Raw genomic sequence first — 25653 nt, forward strand, 5'->3', positions numbered from 1 at the left:
TGTGTTCCAGACTCGGTGCGACTGTGTGCGGCACTCTATGGGTTACTGGCGGAACATGTGGAGAGGAGGGAGTTGCAGCCGAAAGATGATACTAGAGTGGTGGAAGAATTGGGGAGAAGCCCTAATGAGACAGAGAACAGCGCTAGTTCATGGGAAGATGTGCTGAAAAGGAGATGGTGATAGAACAGATGGAAGAGGCGTTTGAGAAGAAAGCAAAGGATGTGGAGAAAGCGCGTAAAGAGAGAGAAGAGGAGTTGGAGAGAGTATATAAGAATAGAGAGGGGGGAAAGGAAAGTGCATGTAAGGACGGAGAGAAGGTTGTTGAGAAGAAAGAGCTGGCGTGCGAGATGAGAGAGAAACTTCCTCTCCAGAGAGAGAGGATTGGCGGAAAAGAGAAGAAGGTGCACAGTGGCGGGAACTGGTCTTCCAGTACGAACCAGGTCACGAAATCCTTCAGCAAATTCTATATTGGGCCGCTGATCAGGGATATATCAATGTGGTGAATTTCCTTCTTGCAAGAAATCCCTGTGTGGACTGGAAGCGTACCGATTTGAACCATGCTGCAGAAGGGGACAGCTGCATGTTGTGCAGGCTCTGGTAGAAAAGAAGAAAATCGAGGTCGAGAGGAGTGTCTCTCCTTTGGAAGGAGTGACATTGGTGTGAACATTGTTACCCACAGACAAGGAGTGCCTGCACTTTCCTTGTCAGCCGTACAGGGCTACGTGGAGGTGGTGATGTACCTGGTGGAGGAGGGAGGTATTACTGGAGAGTTGCTGGGTACTACTCGTGTACAAGCTGCTCAGTGGGGTCACCTCGATATAGTGAGGTACCTCACCACACCAAACCACACTAGTCTCAGCGTTAAGACTATTGATGATTACCCTCCACTACATGTGGCTGCATGTGAAGGTCACCTTGAAGTAATGATGTACCTCACCACACTAGACCACACTAGTCTCAATGTTAAGAATAGTGGTGGTTACACACCATTACACTGGGCTGCACGTGGAGGTCACTTTGAAGTAGTGAAGTTCCTCAACACACTAGACCCCACTAGTCTCAATGCTAAGACTAATAGTTGCACAGCTCTAACCCTTGCCAAACGGAGGGGGGAAGGCACCATGAGGTGGTACGCTTCCTAGAGCAGTGCTCATTGAATAAGTAAGTTACTTGGACACACAACAGTAATCTAGTGTGTCTCCCTCTATCCGTAGTACAATCCCTACCTGCGCCTTGGAGGTGAGAAGGAGCCCTTCCTCCTCTCACGAGATTCAGTGTTACAACAGTGAGGGATCCTGCCGGTAACAAAGAACTCTGTGTTGTGTAGTTGCCTGGAAGCGAATGGTATTCTGTGCTAAGGCTTGTACCAATGTAAATAAATTGCTTCAATGTAATAAAACTGTTAAATATGAGTTAGTGTTGGCCCCAGAACCATCTTCCTTGTGATTAAATTAGCAGCTCTCTGCCTCCTTTGTTACTAAGGGTTGCAGACCATATGACGCTCTCTAATTGGGAGTTGAGTAGAGCAATATACTTGCACAGTATCGTCGAATTAAGTGGTTGAAGCCGGTCTACAAGCTGAGAACAGTGTGGATAGTCAGCACCATAGAACATCCAGGTATGTGACCTCGAGGAACGTTTCCGTTAAAGACACTGGCATCCAAGTATATAGCTTGATCTCACTTAGGTGTTTAACATTTCAAAGATTAGCGATGCAAGATGGCGGATGACAGCTGTCAAAAAAGCACGTGGATTTGTTTACCGATTCAAATCTTGCGCTAGTAAGGTTAAGTTGGCAGCACTGAGGTTTAGGCCCGTTAAGATGGCAGCACTGAGGTTAGCGATGCGTTGTTGTCGAAGACAGCTATCAAATAGCACGTGGCTGTCAAAGAAGCACGTGGCTTTGTTTACAAACAAGAGCACGTGGTGATGACGTCATAGTCACGTGACCGGAGTCAATGACCTCAGGGTCAATGACCTCGGTGCTGACTCAGCAAAAATAATGCTGACGAGGTGGATTTTGACGCCCACAGCTCCCCTACTTCTACTGACTGATGAAATACAATATAAACATAGACTATCAAGCTGGAAACGTGTTGAAATCTTGTTCTAACGCCAGCTTGGAAGATTTCCAGAAGTTTACTATCATTCTAAATGATGATAAACTTTTATAAAATTAATTAATTAATTAACTATCACATTACTAATTCATCTTATATTTGACAATGCCTTAATTGTTATCTCGATCATCATTGATGTAAAGTGCATTACAATAGTTTAATAACCACCATTTAAATGTTTATTACTGACAATTAGTGTCACCAATTATTGCATTATAATAAATTATAATTTTACATCATGGGTTATTAACTTTACATTTTCTTGGAACATTCCAATATAGCGGTTCCATTATTGTATCGTGGTTGCAAAGTTGATCACTGAATTTGAAATAATTCTGACGGCTTGGGTTGGAATATTTCGGACTGAGTGACGTGGTTGAGAAATGGCGGCAATACTGATTGTCCCGTGTTTCACTCTATTAACTGTCGGCCACACATCTAATAAATTTTCTTCCTCCACTATTTACGCTTTATAAATCGGAGTGTTATTCCCACAAAATTATCTGTAAATTCTGATTGATAGCCTATAGTGACTAATAAAACAGAGCGCTAACACTGAAATACTTAGAATGGCGAATTTTCATTGGCTGAGGTATTTTGATGATTGTCTGTCTGGACGATTTCACTTCATTTTTAGGGGTTTCAGGAAGGTATTTCCAACTTCTCTCTTCGTTGCTCCGTGGTTCCTTGTCTCGCAACCAGCGGAAAATTCCCACACGTCTGGGTGGGTTGTCCTACTTTCTACGCTATCTAGTGCGCACTGGTGAGCTGTTTTTCGCCGAGATAATTGTTTTATTGCCCCAAACAGAACGTGATTTTAAGAAACTTGAGTGGCTTAAGGATATTCTTTGGCGGTCTTCGTCAAAATACTGCTGTAAGAGCACTGAATTTCGCTTTATGAAAAAATTCACATTTTTATATTCAATAAAGTTTTATTTTGATCAAATGAGGCTCAATTCGATGGGAGCAGAAGGCTAACATTTACCTAAATTAATCTGTGGTTTCGTATATAATGACAAACTACGATGGTGTGAGAGGATTATATGCTTTATAAAGTCGTTGTCAGGTGTCTGTACAATACGAAAAATCACGTGTAATTTTTTTTTTGTTACAGTTTCAGTTTCCCGGGTGCTGTAATTATGAATATTGTGCTTTAATTGATATCAGTTTTCAAGCTAATGAGGCAAGGAAGAATATGGGTAATTGCATTAAGAAGGGAGAATTTCTTGCCTGGCAAGCATTCAACATTATGCTCGAAGCATTTCTCACCGGAATGTTTTCATAACGAAGCTCTTGATGTGGGAATTAAAATGAAGCCAAATTCAGTACCAACAATTCTTAATTTCCCACACCACATTTTACCAGCAGGATGTTTCTTTTCTTCAGCGGTTCCTATTTATACGCTTACTTCAAATGTGGCATGCGGATTAGTTATAATGTGCTTTACCAAGCCGAAATTAGTAGGTGGAGTGAAATTTCACCTGTGTTGCTTTTTATGTATTCCTTTATTATTATGATCATTATTGTTGGAGCAGCATATCATAAAAGACTCACATACAACCAGTGCCAATTGAGCTGCTGTTGACCCTAGTGTATTGTGTATTTTCCGACTGATGATAAGTGAACATTTCTTGTTACCTGTTTATCTTTTGCTCCTGAGAATTCATCTGTTGGCGCTGTACGCTACTCGTGTACGCGTCTGTCCATATTTTGCTGTGTTTGCGCATCGCTTGGTGTAGATATATTTCAGTACACCAAGAATGGTAAATACAGTTTTTACAGCTGTTTGTGAAAGTTATGAAGTGTTTATTTTAGATGTCATTCTCATTAATATTTAAAATTAGGCTACATTTCCTTATGAAGAACTTTCAAATGTTACCCTCAACCATTAATCCGAATAATATGATGCGGTAATTGGAAAAAATAAATGTCCCTTATATTATAATAAATAATTGACATTAAACAACAAATACTTACAAAAATACGATCATAATGAGATTTTAATCTATGGTAGGTCACCTTCAGGAAGGACTTCCGCTGTAAATATCCATTTATGTCCACGGTTTTCATTGTAATTTACGGTTAACCAGAGCAGCTAAGTAAGTACCTCCCATGTTTCGAATTCATGACCTTTCCGAATGCCACTGTTTGACAATTAGCCATATATCCCCTCAGAAGCTATTTCGAATCCCCGATGATCTGATAATGATATTGGCCTCACGCTGCAACATTCACTCTGTGTATTAATGCTCTGAAGGTAGCATTGAAGTATAATTCTAGGTGATTCGCCGATGATTGAAGTTTAAGAATAATATCGCCTTGTCCACAAAGTGTAATAATGTTCAATTTACAATATTTTGTACAAAAATCATGAAATTTGAGTACCGGTGTGTACACCTGCTCCGCTCATTTAAATCATGCGCATTGTAGAACGACATCTTAAATTGAAGATGGCAACAATTAGTGCAAGAAATTTGGACATCTCTCAATAGATGTCTCTATTAAAAGAGGAACTACTAAAATTCTGAAGATATTTGTTTTTCCTAGGTTTCCTAAACTGAGTTGATTATGTTTTGTGTTGTTATGTTCAATGGTTTACTACACTTCTGTCTCTGACCGCCGACTTCCAATATTGACCAATAGGAAATTTATATATTTATTTCAACCAGTAGGGATTTTCATGTACCTATGAAAATTATCCAAAAAGAATTGGGGGGTGTCGGGCTTTACCCCAGTGTTTTCGGGAACCTTCCTCTTGAGTGTATAAGGTACCCATTTTTCGAGCCACTTTGTCTTGCTAATCGCTCTGGTCTAGTGTGTGTGTGTGTGTGTGTGTGTGTGTGTGTACAAAGGAGGTGGGACCTCGCCAGTCGTCGAGCATCTACAGGTAATGACAGTCCATCCGTATTAAGTGAAAGCTAACTCGAAGGGAAGGTTTCCGAATTTAACCATGTAACATAAATTGTTAAGTTCTACTTCTACAGGTAATTTCTAACAGCTGTATATAACTTAAACTTTATTAGGGAATAGAGAATGAGTTACTCTCCCGACTTCCCTCTCATGTTGATTTTGAGGTGATTAGAATTATGTAACCTTTTCAATCTTTAAATTCTGTGACCTAAAGATTTTCTCCAGCTAGTCACTTCAGTAGTTAGCCTGTGGATCGTCGGGCCACGAGCCCAACTTGTGTTTTCAAGGAGTTCGATTGTTCGCCTACACTTCACTTTGATTTTGGGCTCATAACGTTAACCTGTTGTGTAACTCAAGCAACTGTACAGGCTGTGATGTGAAGTATGTATTGAATGCCAGACAAAGTTAGTAGGTAAACGAGCGTGCACTGACGTAAGGCATGGATCGATGGCCAGAAAATATTACTTATGAAGTATTAAGCGTGAATGTAGGCATTTTGCTATATCATTCAAATAACATATTTCATTTCAGATGAATGTTCGAAGGTTATGGGTAGCAGTGACTTGATAGTGTTCATTTGATGATTATTTCATTAATGCTGCAAGACCTAACATTCCAGTGGTCGCGTGAATCACAATGGTGATCCAGCCGTTTAGTTCTTTTCGCTACTGTTTGTTGTTATGACTGTTGACCTTGAGCATCTGTGTACCTTCCTCACACCTCGACCCCTCTCTGACAAGCAGGAGTCTGCTAACCCTTAACTGATGGCTGTTGCGTTATAAAACAACTTATTCTTGTGGATCACAACTGTGATCAGTGCGACCACTAGCGTGACTTCTTTTGACTTTGTTCGTTTCTTATTACGGTGTCTAATCTCAGTTCCTGTGTCATGAGTTTATTGGTATATAGGAGCAAATTGGATGACTGTGAGAAAATAAATCTATGAACCAGACATTGAGGAAGGTAGTGGAGGGAGTGAGTGAGACAAATCACAATGCCAATAATTTTTCAGGTGTCTCTTATAAATGCACACATAATAATATTACACTGTACAGAAAATAGAGTTCTTTTCACAATGCACAATCATATTCATTGAATAAGTAGCACAGAACAGCCTCATATCACAAAGAAAGTATGGATCACCATTGTGATCCGCGCGACCACTGACGTTACTTTCCTTCGCGCGACCACAGGAGAGTTAATTCCAAGTATTAATAATAAAGATGATAATAATAAACATATGTATCGTGTTAGCTCGAGATGGAGTTGTTTACCTTTAAAAATTATATTCGTACTTCCTTTGGACATAAAAGTCTTATGGCCGGAGATCATCAGAAATAAGTCGACAAATGCGTAATTCTAGCAACTGTACAGGCTGTGATGTGAAGTATTGATGGCTGGCCGGGAAATGCTTCCAGGAAACAGTACAGGCTGTAACGTGAAGTGCGGATGGATTGCAAGACAATGTTACCTAGCAAACTTGCAGGCTGTGATGTGGGGTATGGATTGATGGCATAAACTGTTACCTAGTAACCGTGCAGACTGTGATGTAAGGTATGGATGGAGGGCCGCAAAATGTCACCTGGCAAACAATAAGGATGTTATTTTAACTATGGGTCGATGGACAGACATAGTTATCAGTAACTGCGCAGGCTGTGATGTGAAGTATGTTTGGATGGCCAGATGATTTTACCCAGTAACAATTCTGGCTGTGATGTAAGGTATGGATGCATGGCCAGGAAGTATTACCTACAAAATTGAAGGTTGTGATGTGAAGTATGCGTTGATGGCCCAAGAATGTAACGTGGTAACCGTGGAACCTATGGTATGAAGGATGGACGAATGGCCAGAAATTGTTACCTACAAGACATGAAAGCTGTGATATGAAGTATGGATGGATACTCAGACTATTTTACCAAGGAACAGCGCAGACTGTAATGTGAAGTGTGGATGGATGACCATCCAATATTACATGGCAAACTTGCAGGCTGTGATGCAAGGTATGGATGGATGGCCAGACAATATGCAGTAGTAACTGTGCAGGCTGTGTCGTGAAGTATGAATGCATGACCAGACAATGTTACCCAGAAATTGTACGGGCTTTGTTGTGAAGTATGGTGGATGACCGGACAATGTTTCCAAACAACCGTGCACGCTGTGGTATTACGATGAATGGATGGCCAGAAAATGTTACGTAGCAAATATTAAGGACGTGATGTGAAGTACAGGGGATGGCCAGACAATAATATGTAGCCACCATGCTGGATGTGATGTGAAGTATGGGTGGTTGGCCAGAAAAGGTTACCAAGAATCTCTACAGGCAGTGATGTGAAGTATGGATGGATGGCCAGACAATGTTGTCTACTAACGGTGCAGGCTGTGATGTTAGTTATGGAAGTATGGGCAGAAAATATTATCTACCAAACGTGAAGGCTGTGATGTGGAGTATCGATGGATGGCCAGAAAATATTACCTACCAAACTCGAAGGCTATAATGTGAATTATGGTTGGTTTGCCAGACAATGTTACATAGTACCTTTGCAGGCTGCGATGTGAACTATGGATAGAAGGTCAGGAAATGTTACATATTAACAGTACAGGCTGTGAGGTAAACTACGGATAGATGGCCAGAAAATGTTACCTAGTGTAATACAGGCTGTGTTATGAAGTATGGATGGATGGCTGGACAGCGTTGCCTAACAAACGTGCAGGCTGAGAATTGATGAGCAGAAGATGTTACCTACCAAGCATTAAATCTGTGATATGAAGTATGGGTTAATCGCCCGTAACTGTGCAGGCTCTGATCTGAAGTTTGGGTGGATGGCCAGAAAAGTATTAAATACTAAACATGAAATCTGTGATGTAAAGTATTGGTTGACGGCCACACAATGTTATCAAGAAACTGCATGGGCTGTGATGTGAAGTATGGTTTGATGGCAGGAATATGCTACCAAGGAAATGTACAAGCTCTGATATGAAGTTTGAATGGTCGGCCACACATTGTTACCTCGCAAACGCGCAGGCTAAGATGTGGATGGACGGCCAGACAATATTACCTAGAAACTGTGCGGACTCATAAATGTGAAGTATGTTTGGATGGCCAGAAAGTTTTACAGAGGAACTGTACAAGCTCTGATATGGAGTATGGTGGATGGTCAGTCAATGTTACCTACTAAGTATACAGGCTTTGATACGAAGTATGGATTGATGGCCGGAAAATGTTACATAGTAAACATGAGGCTGTGACGAGTAGAACTGCTGGATGGCTATAAATAGTTATCTGGTTACTTTGAACGCTCTGTTGTAATGTGCGGATGGATGCCACAAAGTGCCATTTATTGATATTTCAGGCTGTGATGTGAAGTATGAATGGATGGCCAGAGAGTGTTACAAAGAAACTGTACCGCCTGTAATGTAGAGTATGGTGGATGACCAAAAATTCTCACCTAGCAAATGTGCCGGCAGTGACATGAAGTTGGGATGGATGGCCAGAAAATGTCACGTAGTAACCGTGCAGGTTGTGATGTGAAGTATGGGTGGATGCCAGCCAACCTTACATAGTAATTGTACAGGCTGTGATGTGTAGATAAGATGGATCACCAGACAATGTTTACATACAAACACGAAGTCTGCGATGTAAGATTAGAATGGATGGTCGGACAATGTTACTTATCCACAGTGCAGGTCTCAATGTCAATACTGGTAAGTATGGGTTTTAAGGACCACTCTACCGCCCACACGTCGCACAATACACGGACACCTTACACACCACACCTCAATACGGTAGCATAACAGCCTTCCTCTCAGGCCTACGAGCAAGTGTTCAACGCCTCACCGCTAGAACATTGATCTTAGTCAGTCACGAGACAGATGATGGGCGGCCGTGATTGAGAGTCGAACAGAGCGAAACTTTGATTTTCCTACAGAGAAACGTGACACCAGTTTTAAACAATTTATAATCGGAAAGCTCAAGACATGTGTACTTCATTACAAACTGAGCTGTTATTAGTTCTGAGGAGATGTGTTGCTTGCAGAGGAATCTCGCAGAAAGTACCGTTTGCTATTTAGCGAGAAAGCAACTCTGAAAGTATTTAGGAGCTGTCTGCTGTTTATACATTCTCTGTTACTGCGGCAGATAAGGTTGGATTCATAAAAATTAATTGTTTCCATTTAAATAGAAATATGTAACAATTCATCACAGCGACACAAAGACCCCAGATGTCAGAGATTATCTTGTGAAAAACGAAAATGAATTCTAAAGATCGAGACCGCAGCCCTGAGGAGCTGCTCTGTTATCCGGCTCACCAGGCCGCCACCATGAGTCGCACAGTAGATCCATGCAATTTTCCTCTCTTCAGAATATCGCAGTTGTTTCTGGGGTCGCTGTTTGCTCTTGGCCGGAAGATGATCCTGTTGCTCGGCAAAGCAAGATCATCTGCTTGTCTTCAACTAGGAGGCGGGTCTAGACCTACAATATTATAGACGATCCCGCTAGAAAACAGCTGTGTTCCACTGAGAGTAATAAAATCCTCGGTTTCCAAGAGACTAATGGTTCAGGGCGTAGTGCTAATATCACCACCTGTGTCATGTGATGTGTCGTCTTTGCTGGGAATGCTGAAAACTGCACACTCGGACAAAATCGGACATTCCAGAAACTGAAAAGCCACGACGTGACTGTAAATACATTAGAAACTGCTTCCGAAAACAATGATGCTTCAGATAGAAGTCACTGCCTTCGGACACGTTAAGCAGAAGTTAAAGTGAAATATCCGTCAGAACCGAGTTTTCGGGCTGGTTAAACCTCTGTCCGAAATGTGTCTCTGATCACAGTTCCCCCAAAACCACCGTAAAGGTCTACTTCGGCATCTGCTCAAGATGAACCATTTTAAGAAGAGCAAAGTAACATTTGGCTGTACGTTCAGGTTCACTAATTCTTCAGTGACAATCCGACAGAAAGTCAGTGCTGAAGTAGAAGACGTTGGTTTTACTTTTGTTACAATAACGACACACAACAATCCACCATCTGTACTAAGCGTGGAAACTGTGCTTCATGGGGTGGTGGTGGTGGTGGTGGTGGTGGTGGTGGTGGTGGTGGTGGTGGTTGTGGTGGTGGTGGTGGTTGTGGTTGTCGTGGTGGTGGTGGTGGTGGTGGTGGTGGTGGAGGTGGTTTTAATTTAACCACCCTCTATTAACACTAAACAGAAGTTAAATTGATAATGTGGAAAAAAGAAGGTATCAGCGAAAGAAAGACACGGGCCACGAAGCCTTGAAAATGAAAGACACCGCAGGCCCCGATACCAAATACCTAAGGGGTCAGAAAAGAACTAGTATTGGCCATGGAAGGTCGGGTAAGACAGACGAAAGGGAGGAGACTTCCTATAGTAAGTTGAAGCAGTGCTAGAACTTAGCTAAGTGTGCAATGGTCGTCAACCAGCGATCCCAAATCAAGAACCTCTAGGGCTCCTTTTAGTCGTCTCTTACGAAAGGTAGGATTAACTTGGTTGTTATCAATCGCTTCCAGCCACAGGGGGTGTGAACCAACCAGGCCGTTAATTCTGCAATTTGACTATTGCTATGCCAATAAAAATTGAAGAGTGTCCTTTTAGTGTCAGACGTACATTGCCTCACAGAAGCTCAAGAGGCTGTACGAAAGCTGCAGAGTGGAAGTCTGTTAGCTTACTGATAGAGAACCATCCTAAACCTAGCAATGTTCAATGTCACAAAGACGGTCCAAAATTCCTCTAACGAGAACATTGCGAGAGTTCGGTCAGTGGAACTGTGAATCTCAGCACCGGCTTACTCAAGCCTAACCACATCAACCCAAAAAGGAAATATAATTCTCCCGCCTGACCACTGTCTACCTGAAGGTCAAGGAAAGGCTTCCTCAGGTTCCTCAAGGCTCCATGGAACCAACTGAGTCAGTAAGTGGCAGGAAAACGGAACGACAAGACCAACAGTTCTAACTTCGTTTTAAGTAGAAAAGTAGAATTATTTCATCTCTTTCATCATTGAACAGCACCAGCCCTCACTTTGGGAGTCCTGCAGATTTCAGTGATGCAGGCAATTTGCTGAATTTAGGTTGTGCTACTTTTGACTTGAAACCTGAAGTACGTAAGTCTTCTTGGATCCCCCGCAGTTACACTGGAGTACTTTCCAGTTGCGTTCCTTCTCTAGCTCTTCAATGTAACGCAAACTCAGATAACATCACCATAGCAAATGGATGGCGATAACAAAGACAGTCCGAAGTGCCGAAACACGGCCTACCTCATGGGAAAACTGGCCGTAATTTTCCAAACGCCAAGTGACTGCGGGTCTGTTGAAAACCACGCTGGGAATTGCGACTGCGGCAGAACAAACAAGTGTTTCCTCCTCCGGCATCTCTCGCAATTAGTCAGATGACCAGACATATAGCAAGTAAACACCTGCGGCCTAAAGGATTCGAGATGGCAGGTATAGTATGTGTCTTCCGTGACGGCACATACTCCATCATCGCAAGTGTGGGCAGAACTCCCGCGTATCGTCGGAGTACACAATTCACCTACTCATCTCCATCTCCCGTCACTTTCGGCAGGTATGTTCAGTTTTGGCCATGAAGCGCGAGGTTGTGGCACACCATCTCAGGCGCCCTTCATGGAGATGGACTTGAGGGGTGCAGCAAAGCGTCTCCTGGGCCGTACAAAATCCATAACCATTTGAGTGACTGATCAACAGCATATGGCGTAAGGGCACTGGGATTCCAATTGCCTAGCCAGGTAAAGATTATGCCCAACAAATGGCCTCTGAAAGCTGCCTGTAGGGATGGATAATGGAAGACTTTTGCGGGCCTTCGATGAGCGAGTTTCTTGACGTATGTGACGGTCTGCCGTGGATCACAATTCAGGAGGCTGCTCCTCGGCAGTAGCACTTAGTCGCCGTGTTTTATTTTTACCTGGGAATGTCTCAGAACGGTACCTGGTGGTATTTTCACCATAAAACAGAGGGGATTGCGGGGACTTCATGTCCCTCATGCGTTTTCCGGTTCGTGTATTAAGTTCAAAATCATGGAGATCTTTACTGAATGCTGCTCTGTTCGCAGTCGTTCCATCGCTGTACGTAGACTATCAGCTCTACATTTGAGCTCCAGAATGATGACGGTCCCTGAGTGAAGTGTCGAACGAGTCGAGAGGCAGTAGAGAAAACCACAGTTGCACACTTCTATCAACAATGGCGTGAAACCTCAATGCCCACTACATATACCAGATGGCCTTGCATTTTATAAAAGAAGGTAACCCATTACATGTCTCATAACTTTGTTGTTTTAAAGGAAAGCTGAACGTTACGTGTCTGATGACCTTGCTGTTTTTAAAGGAAGGTAGAACATTATATATCTGGTGACCTTGATGTTTTTGAGGGAAGGTAAAACATTACATGTCTGATGACCTTGTTGTTTTTAAAGGAAGGCAGAACATTATATGTCTGGTGACCTTGTTACTTTTGAGGGAATGTAGATCATTACATGTCCGATGACCTTGTTGTTTTTGAGGGAAGGTAAAACATTACATGTCTGATGACCTTGTTGTTTTTAAAGGAAGGCAGAACATTATATGTCTGGTAACCTTGTTACTTTTGATGGAATGTAGAACATTACATGTCCGATGACCTTGATGTTTTAAAGAAAGGTAGAATATTAGATGTCTGATTACCTTGTTGTTTTTAGGGAAGGTAGAACATACACGACTGATGACCTCGCTGTTCTGAATAGTTTCCCTGTAGTTAGTGTTGAAACAGGAGAAAGAACGTCACGACTTATTTACAAGTATATTTATTATATATCAACACTGTACATGAGATCTGTTCACAGCGGGATCTCGCAGATGAAGGACCGGCGTTCTGCACAATTGTAGTTCCACAGCAGACCTATCTTGTTAGCAGCGGCGCACTTATCACCAGCTCTGTTATCCGGTGCACCAGGCCACCACCAACTGCTGAGAGCAGGCTCACCTGAAACACAGGACACAAGTGTCGTACACTCGATCCATAACACTTTACCTTTCTTCAGATTATCCCATTTATTTCCGAGGTCACTGGAACACCCCAGGCTCATTTTGGTTTTCGCCTCAGATTTGCGGCCAGATGGACTTCCTGACAACACGCGCATTTCTGGATGAAAATATCAACCCAGTATAGAGCGGGATTCGAACCTCAGCCTTCAGGACCCCCAGTGGATTTGGGAGTTAGAAGAGCATCCACGTTATCCCCTGTTTGCCGTAAGAGGACACTAAAAGGTCAACCACTGACTCTCACTTGAGACCGTGGTTTGACGACCACGGTTCCTCTAGCTGAGCCTGGCATTTTCCCCACTAAATTCTTGTCAGGCTCCTCTCTCTTATCTTTCTTGTGCGACCTCTCTGGGTCAACACTTGTTCTAGTCCGACACCGACGGCCTTGGGAGTCTTTCATAATCACGACCGTCGTGGGGCTTCTCTATCTTTCCGGTACCTTCAATTTTTAGAAGTGCCGGACCGCTTCTGATTGGTGTTAATAGAGGATGGTCTCCCAGTGGTATTCCTATTAAAACAATATTCACTGATGTTCTACTTGACTGCACTGTTAAGCCACCAGTAATCTTATTCTAAAAATAATTTCTATTGATGGCAACAACTTACCACGTGAGCGGTTCGTCAAACTGGTATTACATATTGCTATCATGAAGTCAACCAGGTCCGTGTAAATGAGATCGGAATATGTTCACAGATCCACGAATTTGAGCGATGTAAATTTTATCTACGCCTTTCACAGGCAGCTGAAGCACTTTGTGGAAATTTATAAAGAAGTCTTGAATGTTATCTCGTGCTCCAGTTTTCAATCCGATAACTTTGATGTTACGAAGCAGGTACTTCATGTCGATACGCCGTGTGCTGCCAGTCAACTTCTTCCTGCACCTGAACACTATTACGTGCATTTCCACATTCTGTTCCGCTCTTCTGTGTTGAATTGTATTCCCTATCATTACGCACCGCGGTATTTCTATTCTGATTTGATGTACTTATTCTTACAATTCTATTAATAAATAGTCTGTCCCTTATAAGACACAGTCGTCGCTTTCGGTATATTTTCAACATTTTCAAGTTTCGTAATTCTTATCCGTGTGTTTTGAGGTAGCGACAACATTGTTGTTTTATTTTCCCGATAAGTACGACCCCGTGGGTAGGGACCATAGAATACATCCACGGTATTCCCTGCCAATCGTAAGAGGATAACAAAATGCGCCCAAGGAGTTCTTCATTTTGGAGCGTTACTTAGTGACCGTGGGGAAGTTAGCTGAGTCCTGGCATTACTTCCACATAATTTTGTTAGGCTCCTCACTTTCATCTATCCTTGTTTAACTCTCGTTCTTGTCCGACCAAGGCGATATTACATTTTCGATACCTGAGGAGACTTTCATCTCCCCCTTCCCTTTCTTTAGGCGATACCTTCATCTCTCGAAGTGTCAGACCTTTTCATTCTTTTGCTCCATTAGTGGATGGCTGCCCAATTTTAGTTCCTCATAAAATACAAATACCACCATACCACCACCCAATAATTGAAAATAGTAATAAGTAACAAATGCCGACATGAAATATTGACCGAGCTGCCCCAGAGGCGATGAAGTCTTGTCGCTATAACGTACCACAGTGGTTCGAGTGATTGAATAGGCCAGAGAAGAAGTTGAAGTACATGCTGATGCTCCTCAAACCAAGATCAAATCCACTATGCCTGGAGCACTGTCATCTGAAGATGTAGTGGCACTGCCTTTTTATACATCTGTTGACCTAAAATGTCCACTTAGTAAGAATCGCGCCGTGCTGTCAGAAACTCACAACATTATAAACGACTAGTGCTGTATGAAAAGTAATTGGAAATAAGAACCACACATGTTAATGAAACAAAAGACAGATAGTTGTTACTCCTAGAAGTACTGAACGCTGAAAGGCATAACAGTCTATAATGATAATGTATGTATGTATGTTAATAGTCTTTAATACATACTATGGAGATAACATGGTTTGCATAGTGCAAATGATCCATTCACTGAGAGATAGTATTTAACACTTAACAGTTCGAGATCTTGTAATGTGTAACTGGTGCCAATGATTCCCGTTTCCTCAGTAACTTTGTGTAAGGCAACAGAAGTGCCGTTGTAGCTATGTACATCATCACACCAGGCAATCACTTCGCAGAAATGATCGTCTGTCTAGAACTGTGGAAACATTCTCATTATTTCAATATCATCCTGAATGACAAACAAAATAGGGATTTAATACATGAAAGATCTAGCCAAGGTATCCTCACAGCCACCGATCTCTAGCACTCGGCGTGCTGGTAGCACCTGGATATCGTAACGTGCCCTGCTGTGTTCCACTGAGTAACATCAGAGATTGACGAAACTATGCCCATCCCGATCTCTCACCCGTAGTACACATTTTATAACAGACACAAACATATCTAAAGTCAATACAAACCAGTGAACCACCCAAAAGTCAGCCAAAGTGAAGCGATGAGAATCAAAATTGCGATGAACGAAACACACAAAGGCACAGTGCAAATATCACCCCCCAGTGGAGTGATAGTGTCAGACTGTACTTGTTGGTGGCTGCAGGGAATAAAGTGATGCGAAACGTACAAGTCGCAGACTCAAAGAGAAACGGAAATTGTAGTAGCTGCAATAAGGAAGCTGAAAAGAGAGCACAGTGAGATTCACAACAAATTCGAGCACTTCCTTTTATTATAACTGAGAAGAAACGGGAAGGAGATGGCTTCAAATATCACAAAAAATATGAAAATTCAAGCGCACCAGAAAGTATAAACTGCTTCAGTAGTGTTCTCTTGCGATTCATGCAACAGGAGGAGTATCATTTGTCACACAAACTACACGAAGAGTCCTTGTTGGGTTCATGGTATTTCGCATTCTTGCATATTCTGTGGTGGTATCCACGTATCGCCAGTCTTGTCAGTGCAGAACGCACGTCGTGGTTTCCTTTTGTCCATCCTCTATCAATCATGGCATCTGTAGAGTAGAAATTCTCTTCTACATTCGTCCGCTTGTCTCGTCGGAGGGTCAATAATTATTTTCTTGGCTGGTTGATGGCAGCATTAAGTGACATCTCAAGTCCTCATTGAAGGAGGTTCATACGCAAGCCTTGAGGGCGCTTTCTTGCAATTCCGAGGGCTCATTTACTAAGCGGGCTTTTACTTCTTCTATTGTCTCTAGAAATTCCCAGATCAGTTCCAAGTCGTACGTGATAATTGGTACTATTTTAGCGCTGAACAGAGTCATAGCTCTTATCGCTCTTTCCCTGATGTGGATCCTGTATGACGTTCCTGATGTCTCTAGAGTTAGTCCTAAGTATTTGTTCCTAGTAACATCTTGTCTTCGGTCGGTAACCTGCCCCTCTTCGAAAAATCATATGTATAATTTTTCCAGGTTTATGACGAATTTGTTGTTTTCAGCTCAAATGTTCAGTTTGTTTAAGGCTTCTTTAAGGTCATTATCGGTCTGCGAACCTAGGACCATGTCATGAGGATACATATAGAGCGACACCGTTTTCATATTTTCAATGGATTTTCTGCGTCAGATGTGGCAATGTTAAACAGGTGGGGACAAACTGGGTCACCTTGAATTACTCAATTTGTTTGAAAGATTTCTTTTGATATACTTATCCCGTCGTTTATCGCTACATTGATTTGTGATAGGAGTTTCCTATGAGTTTTACAATTGCCTTGTCTTCTGTCATGGAGTCCATACTGTTCCTGTCTACCATGTCGAATGTGAAGACTGTACAGTATTTGCCTTTGGGGAGTCTTAAGCCGCCCAGATGTCTTTTTGTAGACATTTTATAGCCTGTGAAGGTGATCGTTTCCTTCTTAATCTGAATTGATACTCTTATATTTGATGGTCAGTGAAGTTCGTTTGTCCTTCTTATATTATACTCTAGAGCAATCCCTCGTTATGAGATTCAGTTGTCGTCTTGTCCATTCCTTTATGTCATGTCTTGATTCAGGATTTCCTCCAGTCCACGGAGATTTTTCCGCTTTGTAGACATTTGCTGAACAAAAAGATCCATATATTTGCAAGGTGTTGTGCACTTCTTGAGACCGAGGAATCCTAATACCGATGGTCTGAAGATATGAATACCTTATTTAAATCAATAATTTAAAAAACTCAAGTACAAAACACACCAAGGAGTTTCACAGCGGAGGTTTACGAGCACTTGGTCTTTGTCCACAGTGAGTTGCATTCGGTACTTCTCAAAATCTGGTTTCCGTTTTGTCCTCACAAGAAAGTTCTCAGCTCAGTCAATAGAGAACACCTCTCGCACATCAGGGAGGCCATCCGGCTGTAAAACTACGTGGCCCCACCAGAGAGTAGAGATGACCTCCTATGTGTCTCAGGAGGATGTGATCACCAAACAAGTGCTGTTTTATCCACAACGGAATTGTTCATCGTCTCTGAGTGCAAACATTAAGGACAAGGCCACACATTCTACCAATCAGAAATGAGAAAATTTGCGACAAAACACGGAACTGCGTTTCTGCATTTGAGACTGAGATAAATCAGCATCTTGGAGGAATATAAAGTTCTGGCTATGATGTAAATGAGACCTGGTAATCTGGCAATCTGGAAGTTGTAGCTTGCTGCTTGTGAGAACTGTTAAAGTCTGCGAGGGCTCCTCAAACATTTTCACGTGTCAAATTAAAGACATTCGTGCTCTGGCTCTGCTCAGTAATATCAATGACGCTGATAACGGTGATACGCGTATCCTTCTAGGTAATTCACGGCGATATATATCCTGAAACCGAGACAGCATTTACGTACGGTCGTCATCATTCAAAACCGTTCGTTATAATTATATAAAAATATTGTCTTCGAGATCATCTGAGCGAGTACCGAAAAGTACATTCTAGCCGTGAAAATGGAAATATGGATATTCTAAGCAAGTTTCTGGGCCCTGCCTCACGTATTACTTCAAGTGATTCAGAGAAAATTAGGAAATGTTTACTAAGAAATCGGTAAAACACAACGTCAACTATAAATAGAGATCGGAGTAACAGACAGCTGCTGGTGATTGGTAGTGTGTGTGAAGAAGAGAACAATAAAATATGACGACAGGCGGTACATTTAAACAGGAAGCGACACATACTTATTCACTCGGGCTGTTTGTTTACGAGCTTTACCTGTAATACTTATCGTCGCACATGTGGGTCCTCTTCTCGCCATGAGTGTGTTGGTGATCAAGAAACACCCTGTACCTGCTAGTTGGTAGTAACATTTCTCACAACGAGAACTCCATGACGAGGAATTTTTATTAAATAGGATGTGCATTACTAAATGCAATTCACTTCTTCTGCGCGATGCAGGAGCATTCGCACCCGTTTCCCAGGTGATCGACCGTCTGATGGTGAGAAATATTTCCAAGGCGGTTTTGACGGCTGCTTCGTTGTTGAACCTCTTTCGTGTCCAACCATGACCCCAGGGTACTGTTGTCGTGTGAGTGACTGCAGTCACATCCTAGTACTTGAACTATGGGCAGCGACTGAGGGGACGAGTAAGTTGTACTGAGAGTCGGGAGTAGTATTGAGCACCTCGGACATATTCTGAGTCATGGCCCTCCTTGAGTCGGGAGTAGTATTGGGCACCTCGGACATATTCTGTGTCATGGTCCTCCTTGAGTCGGGAGTAGTATTGGGCACCTCGGACATATTCTGAATCATGGCCCTCCTTGATTCGGGAGTAGTATTGGGCACCTCGGACGTACTGTATTCTGCGTCATGGCCCTCCTTGAGTCGGGAGTGGTATTGGGCACCTCGGACATATTCTGAGTCATGGCCCTCCTTGAGTCGGGAGTAGTATTGGGCACCTCGGACATATTCTGAGTCATGGCCCTCCTTGAGTCGGGAGTAGTATTGGGCACCTCGGATATATTCTGAGTCATGCACTCCTTGTGCTCAAGAGGCGAGGACTATACAATCAACCGCAGGTCGCTAACCTGTCAGAGGAGAGACTCTCACTTGGACTATGTGTAAGTAGATGAGCAGGCTGCTTCACATAATTTACCGAGCTGAGAATATTTTAAGCAAGCCTCCGGGAGTTAAGGATTTCCAATTAGTTTTGACAGTGCAGGATTCTTTGGAAGCAAAGAGGTGAAGGAAATGGTATTCGACATTAATCTATCGACCCACAGTAATGGGGAAAACATAACAAATAAAGTAGAAATGGGCGAGTTAGGGAGAGTTAGGGAATAATGATATTTCGGTAAGCGGTGATAATGAGGAAGGGATAGGAGGAAATCAAATGTTTTTAACAAGTGTTGAAAAGGGATGGGCAGTGTGTGGGGTACGGAGGGCAAAAGGAAAAAAATAATATTTTGGATTAATCTGGTAAACTCATAGTACTTCCGAACAGATAATGGTACAGGTGGATGGAATATAAGAGGAAATATTCATCATGACGTCGCGAACCACCAAGCTGACCGAGTAATAAGATGAGCCTGGAAAGTTAGTAAAGGTCCTTCTGATTTGACGAAAGCAGTAATTGCACCTACTTGTAAGCAAGAGGACTGCTAGAACCATCAAGGTACTTCAACAACACTGATGATGGTGATTCCTTCGTGCACCGGGCAAGGTATTTACAAGTATTTTTGGAGGGAGAAACCAATAAATGTCTTATACTGAGTTGGATGAGACCAGTGTGGTTTCAGACCTCAGAGGGGTTTTCATGGTCAGGTCTTCAGTATTCGTCACATAAGTAAAAAGTGCTACGATATGAATAGCAAGTTTTGTTTATGTTTCGTAGATCTAGAGAAGGCATATGAGGGAGTACTTCAGGGAAGGATGTCAGCCACACTGGGAGAATATGGGATTAAGCCTAGATTATTGGGAGCAATAAAACTAACTTATGCTGCCTCATTGAAAGTTGATGGTAGAACGAGTTCTTGATTCAAGGTACTTACAGGGGTGGGATATGGCTGCAATCTTCAATGTTGTTGTTCATAGTTTACAAGGATTATCTACTGGAAGGTATAAAGCGCCAGGGATGCTGAAATGTCGTAAGCATTTTGGTGTTAATGGCAGACAGAGTTGAAAGCCTGCAGTCTAATTTCTTGGAACTTAAAATAGGTGCAGTGAGTGCGACATTAATATTGGCATTACGAAGCATAAAGGGGCTCCCTGGCCGAGGCGGTAAAGGCGTACTCGGTTCGCCCGGAAGGACGTGGGTTCGAATCCACGTCTGAAAGTCGTAAAATTTAGGAAATTAGTTTTCCACTTCGGGAGGTGCATATGGCCCTGAGGTTCACTCATCCTACACCAAAAATGAGTACCAAGTTAATTCCTGGTGGCAAAGGCGGCCGGGCGTAGAGGTAAAAACTCTACCCCATCATGTGCCGAGGTTACGAATAGTCGAAGCCTTTACCTTCCACCACTCCCAGGGCCTTCGTGGCCTGTACGCAGATGTCTTTGCCTTTTTTTATTACCAAGAATAAAGTCATGTCAGTGGGGAAGAAAGTTCCGAGAACTGAATGTCAGGTCGGAGATACAAAACTGGAACTTCTGCCAGGAAGCAAGGTGCAGCAAAATTAATGCAGTGAGCTCTGGGATGAAACGGTCTGTTTTCAGGAAAAATTCGCTGTGTGGGAACAAAAGCTGGGAGGACTCTGGATATCTCGTCCATACGTTAGTTGTAATATACATTGCAATAACGAGAATGAAGTCTAGAAACACCGGGTGGGAACAATGACAGGAAGGTACCCAGAATGAGAAGATAAATGCTAAGTGATGCATAAGCTCCATTGATGAAGCGGTACTCCGGTGTTGGGGTCGCGTGAGGTGAATGGAGGCTGATGGGTTACCTGCGAGAATAACGGAGCCATCGAGGGTAAGAGCAGTAGAGGAGATGAGGACTCAGTTTCTAATTATATAAAGGCAAGAGGTGTGGAACCAAACGAGGGCACAACATTCTATAATGATGATGTACCTACCACGACCCCAGTGTGTCCTACTCTCTACTTGACGTCCGTGATTAACCTGCACGCCTTGATGCGGCACATAGCCTACTCCTGTCAAAGAACACCGGGAGGTCTGCTCAAGGATTAACGTCCCCATCCGACAGATGAATGTCCTCATACCCTCACTTTACGACTCTTTCCCTTCATTTAGACGTAAGTAATATTATTCACTTTATGTTCCAGTAACTACATCCGTATGGTTTGGGAGACGCCAACGTGCCGGAATTTTATCCATCAGGGTTTATTTTATGTGCCAGTAAATCTACGGACATGAGACTGACATACCACCTGACTGAGCGAGGATCGAAGTTGCCAAGTTGGGCTCAGAAAGCCATCGGCCTACCGCCTGGGCTACTGAGGGCAGGACTTCTTCATTCCTCTCCTGATTATAGGCAATACGGTGTGGTCATCAGCCAGTGACATCGCTAACTACAGCTAAATGTCGGCTTCTGTTGTTTAATATGACAAATGTCTTCCGTCCGACATTCGGTAATTCATGAGGAGAAGAGAGCTAGAGAGAACTCACCTTTCACAGAGACCCAACGATCTTCACCTTCGGGCTTGTAAACTCCCATCCAGGGGCTCCAGTACCCCACACTCTCGTACATTGTAGGGAACACCTCGCTTCTCTCCCGTTCACTTTCCAATACCATGAGATCGCCTCCGTCTCTCTTGCACTGCTCCCTGGCGTCACTCCAGCTCTTTTCTTCACTGTACGTCTTATAACAGTTGAAACCTTCAAACAGTTGGTAACCTGTGGGCAGAGAGAACATCACATTTAAATAGTTAGTACACACTTTTAGATTTTAGACCATCCTACGTGTGAAAATGACGATCCTTCATTATTTGTCCTACTCTTTGATGCATGACATGATCAGGAGACACCGTAGCGTAGAGAAGAGGAGATAATGAGATGAAGTGAAGGACGTGAATTACGATAGCGGAAAAGGAGAGGGTGAAACGCGGTGCCGACATGCAGCCTACTTCGGTCATAAAACAGCAAGCGATTTGCTCAAGGCTCAACTTCGCCCTCAATCTAAATGAGCAATGTGGTGAGGTTTGTAATGAATACAAGCTTTTGTACGCAATCTACCAGCACCTCTCCCACCCGGCTGGCCAACATTGTGGTGGTGAAAATTGTTTCGACCAATGGGACGCCTTAAGCATCTTGCCCAGCAGGCGGACCAGTGCTTCTATCTACGTGATAAACTGACGTATGCAGCTCATTTCAGGAGCTGGATCGTTCGGAGTATTTTCGAGATGATTTAGCTGTCTTGGAAACAGCCAGCTTTCTTCGTATTCCGGAGATGTGAAAAATGAATAATCAACAACATCACCGTCGTATTTCCTGTACTTGGTCATGGATACTTAAATATGTGTGGCGCGTCTGAAAGTGCCCGGTTTTCAGCTGAGTAACTTGGATTGGAAATTGGGCATATTAGATTCTTTATGTTGCCGGATATTCCTAACGATTTCCATAACGTTTTATTCTACTGGCTACCACGTGACTTGAAACCAATGATTCCTACACATGCCTGCTCTAATTGTATGATGATATGAATTAGAATGTTTGCAATTATATCAACAGGGGTGTAGTTCAGTCCAGCATGCATTGCTTTGGGCTGGATCCAGCTGTACACACAGGGAACGAACATGAAACCAGGCCATGATATGCCAACTGATCTTCATTTTTCTGAGATAAATGCTTCCTAATAAGAAAACCTTCACTTGTAATGATTCAGAGTTAAACATACTTCCTTCTGTAAACTTTAGCTCGTGTAATATCAACGTCCATGCTCCTACTTCCACTCAAACATTGCACTATGGCAGCAGTAGCACGATCATTTAAGGCCCTTCACTCAAATGAGCTTTGGTAGGCAAAGTGGCGGTAAGTCGTGATGATTGAGCGGTGCCGAAAACCACTGGGAGATTTTGTTTTAAAAGAAGAGAATCCAAGGCAATGCATTCCATTCTTAACTTTCAGTTGACATTTCTTTAACATTGTATAGAATATAATTATTTCCTATTCTTGTTGATTTATGTTCAGATTCGGGATTTTTATAGAGACATCTGTCCGCGTGGATTGCCCCTTCTCTGGAGAGTTACGTTTCCTAACTGTCCTCGGGAGAAATTTCATCGATCTCCGTAAATTACTTTACTTTTATCAAGAAGTAATGCTAAAAATTGGTATCACACATAAAAACAAATTATGAGTCGGATGTGTATCCTTTCCTCAAACAGCTTTCTCCCACTTCTCTAAATGGCTGCCTGAAGATGATCGGTTATGTGTACGAAACATGCGGCACTGTCTTCAACCGCAGTAAGACATAACGCAAGACGCACTTTGTATTAATGACTTCCTCTTGAATTTAGTTGCATTTCCTCTGTTTTGTTGCCACCTCCATTTGCTCACTATTAATAACTCTGGAGCCGCCTAAATCTACATTAATCATTCATTAGAGGGGGCTTTTCTCCAACTGAAAAGTTTCTACTATGTACAGTGTTTCCAATAGTTGCGAGCAATAGAACCACTAGAATGTGGTTCACATTGGATTTCTTAAAAGTGAACGACATATTACTAACTTCATCAATTGTACAACTTTCGGTTAATTTACACGAGACATTATTTTGCAATATTTTAAAAGTTAAATCTCAGCGGTTGGCAACACTGCATTTATCAGTATTTCTACCTCGTTACGTCTTGATTAGTCACAAAATGCAGCTGTTTTGTGTTGGCCTGCGAGACCCATGTTATACATTAGTGTAGAATAAACGAGCACTCACACAAAACAGGAGCACATATGACAGTCAGTAAAACTGAGAACATCAGCACTGATCAACGGCATCCACACTTTGGAAGAACCGTCGTTCTCAGGACGAATTATGAGAATACTGTGAAAGAAAACAAAGTCCAGGTCATGTCGTCTTGGAACGTCCTGAACCCGCACATATTGTGCCACTCATCGGAAAGGCATCTGCAGTTGTACCAAGTAAAGTAATAAGAGTTACCGAGCGCAAGAGATAAATGGAGACCTTCTGCTTGACCACTGTCTGCCTCAAGGTCTACAAAGAGCTTCCACATGTTCTCCACCTGCCCAGGGAACCGCGAGGGAAGAATGGAATAACTGACAGAGGGATGACCTATAATTCAAACTTCAGCAAGTTTTATATATAAAAAAATTCACAAGATTCACGTGTCTCTTGATTTAATATTTCAGAAAAATGTCTTGATAATTATTCTTTTCATACGTAATATTGATCATCTTTATGTTTGTGTAATTCAAATTGAAACATGGCGGGACATGCGTCACTGGTGTGTAACCATTCAGGGTTCTGTGAGAGGGTGCATGTGACTTTAGGGTCTTCAAAAGGAGGAATTCTCTTTAGGGAGACATAAACAGTTATCCGCGTTAACGTTATCTTCACTGAAAAGTATGATGAAAGAGAAGTTGTAGCAATTACAAGTTTCGATCGAATCGTTCACATACGACTTAAGTCAGAAAATGATGTTCTGAGAAAAACAAGATCAAAGTTTTAGAATCTCTGCCAAACGAACACGCATATATACCGGCTATTATTTTGAAGTTATATCACTAGTATAATTCTTTCCTAGGGTTAGTAGGTATTTACTTTAACTCGAAATATTGTTTATTTAGTACATATGTTTAATCACAAAAGCAATCAATAAAGTAACTGTTATGGCACCTCGCCCAATTACTCTGTCATTTTGATGAAGGCGGTGCCCTTCAGAGTTTTTCTTAATGTTAATATTATTTAGTCAGCGAATCTACCAAAAGGGCCCTTTGCTACCTCCTGCCTTTGGTGTATTTATCAATGTTAAACTTTTTCTCTAATTAACTGCTATTGGCATTTTACCAGTTTTTCTCTCTCGTTATAACGAAGGCTGTGCCTCCAACTAAAATTACCTAATGTAAAATTTATGCAGCGCAGGTTTTGACAAATTGCAAGTCATTAAATTAAACTTAACCTGGCAACGTTTCATGTAAAAATATTATCCTCTGTTTTTTGTCAGACATATAAGATGACTTGTTTTCAAATGGTGTTGTAAGGCTTTGGACTTATTTGCTATTCAATTATTCATGTGAAAAAAACATTTTTTGTAAACTAAGTGATAATTTTAAATCTGTGGTTCTGACATCCTTTCTCTCCAGTGGATCCCCCACGGGTTTTGTTTCCTATTTCAGTCAAAAACCCCTACAAGTGGAATTCTCCATTCGAGGAACGGTTACAATCCTAACGTGTACTGTTCGCAGTTCTCAAGAGCGCCCCGAATAACTTGAGGAGGGAGACGAACCTTTCTCTGAGAGTCCTGCGGAGTTCAGCAAGGACTGATAAGGATGGTTGCTAAATTTTGTACGTATTGCAATTCACCTGGAAACAAAATGTAAGTATGGATTCCTGGTAGTTTTATTGAAGTAGTTTCCAGTTGCTTTCCTGCCCAAAATCGTGAATCAATCTTAGATAATAATATTATGACTGCGTGCCGTAGGAAAGAGCCATAAACGGGAAGGTGACTTACTAAATGTGCACATCCAGATATTTGTCTCATGCAAAACTGAGAAGCCACGGAATCACCTTGA

General features: G+C 42.3%; 1 protein-coding gene across 1 annotated transcript in view; it reads right to left on the bottom strand.

Annotated features, from left to right (window-relative positions):
• Window positions 1-12853: 12853 nt before the first annotated feature.
• Window positions 12854-25653, bottom strand: part of LOC136885887 (hemolymph lipopolysaccharide-binding protein-like) — a 98963-nt gene continuing 86163 nt past the window's right edge. Inside the window, exon 6 of the mRNA XM_068230631.1 lies at window positions 12854-13010. Coding sequence (XP_068086732.1) covers window positions 12865-13010 — 146 coding nt within the window. The 3' untranslated portion in view covers window positions 12854-12864. The remainder of the gene's footprint in view (window positions 13011-25653) is intronic.

Source organism: Anabrus simplex, chromosome X (assembly GCF_040414725.1).
Source record: "Anabrus simplex isolate iqAnaSimp1 chromosome X, ASM4041472v1, whole genome shotgun sequence".
NCBI lineage: Eukaryota > Metazoa > Arthropoda > Insecta > Orthoptera > Tettigoniidae > Anabrus > Anabrus simplex.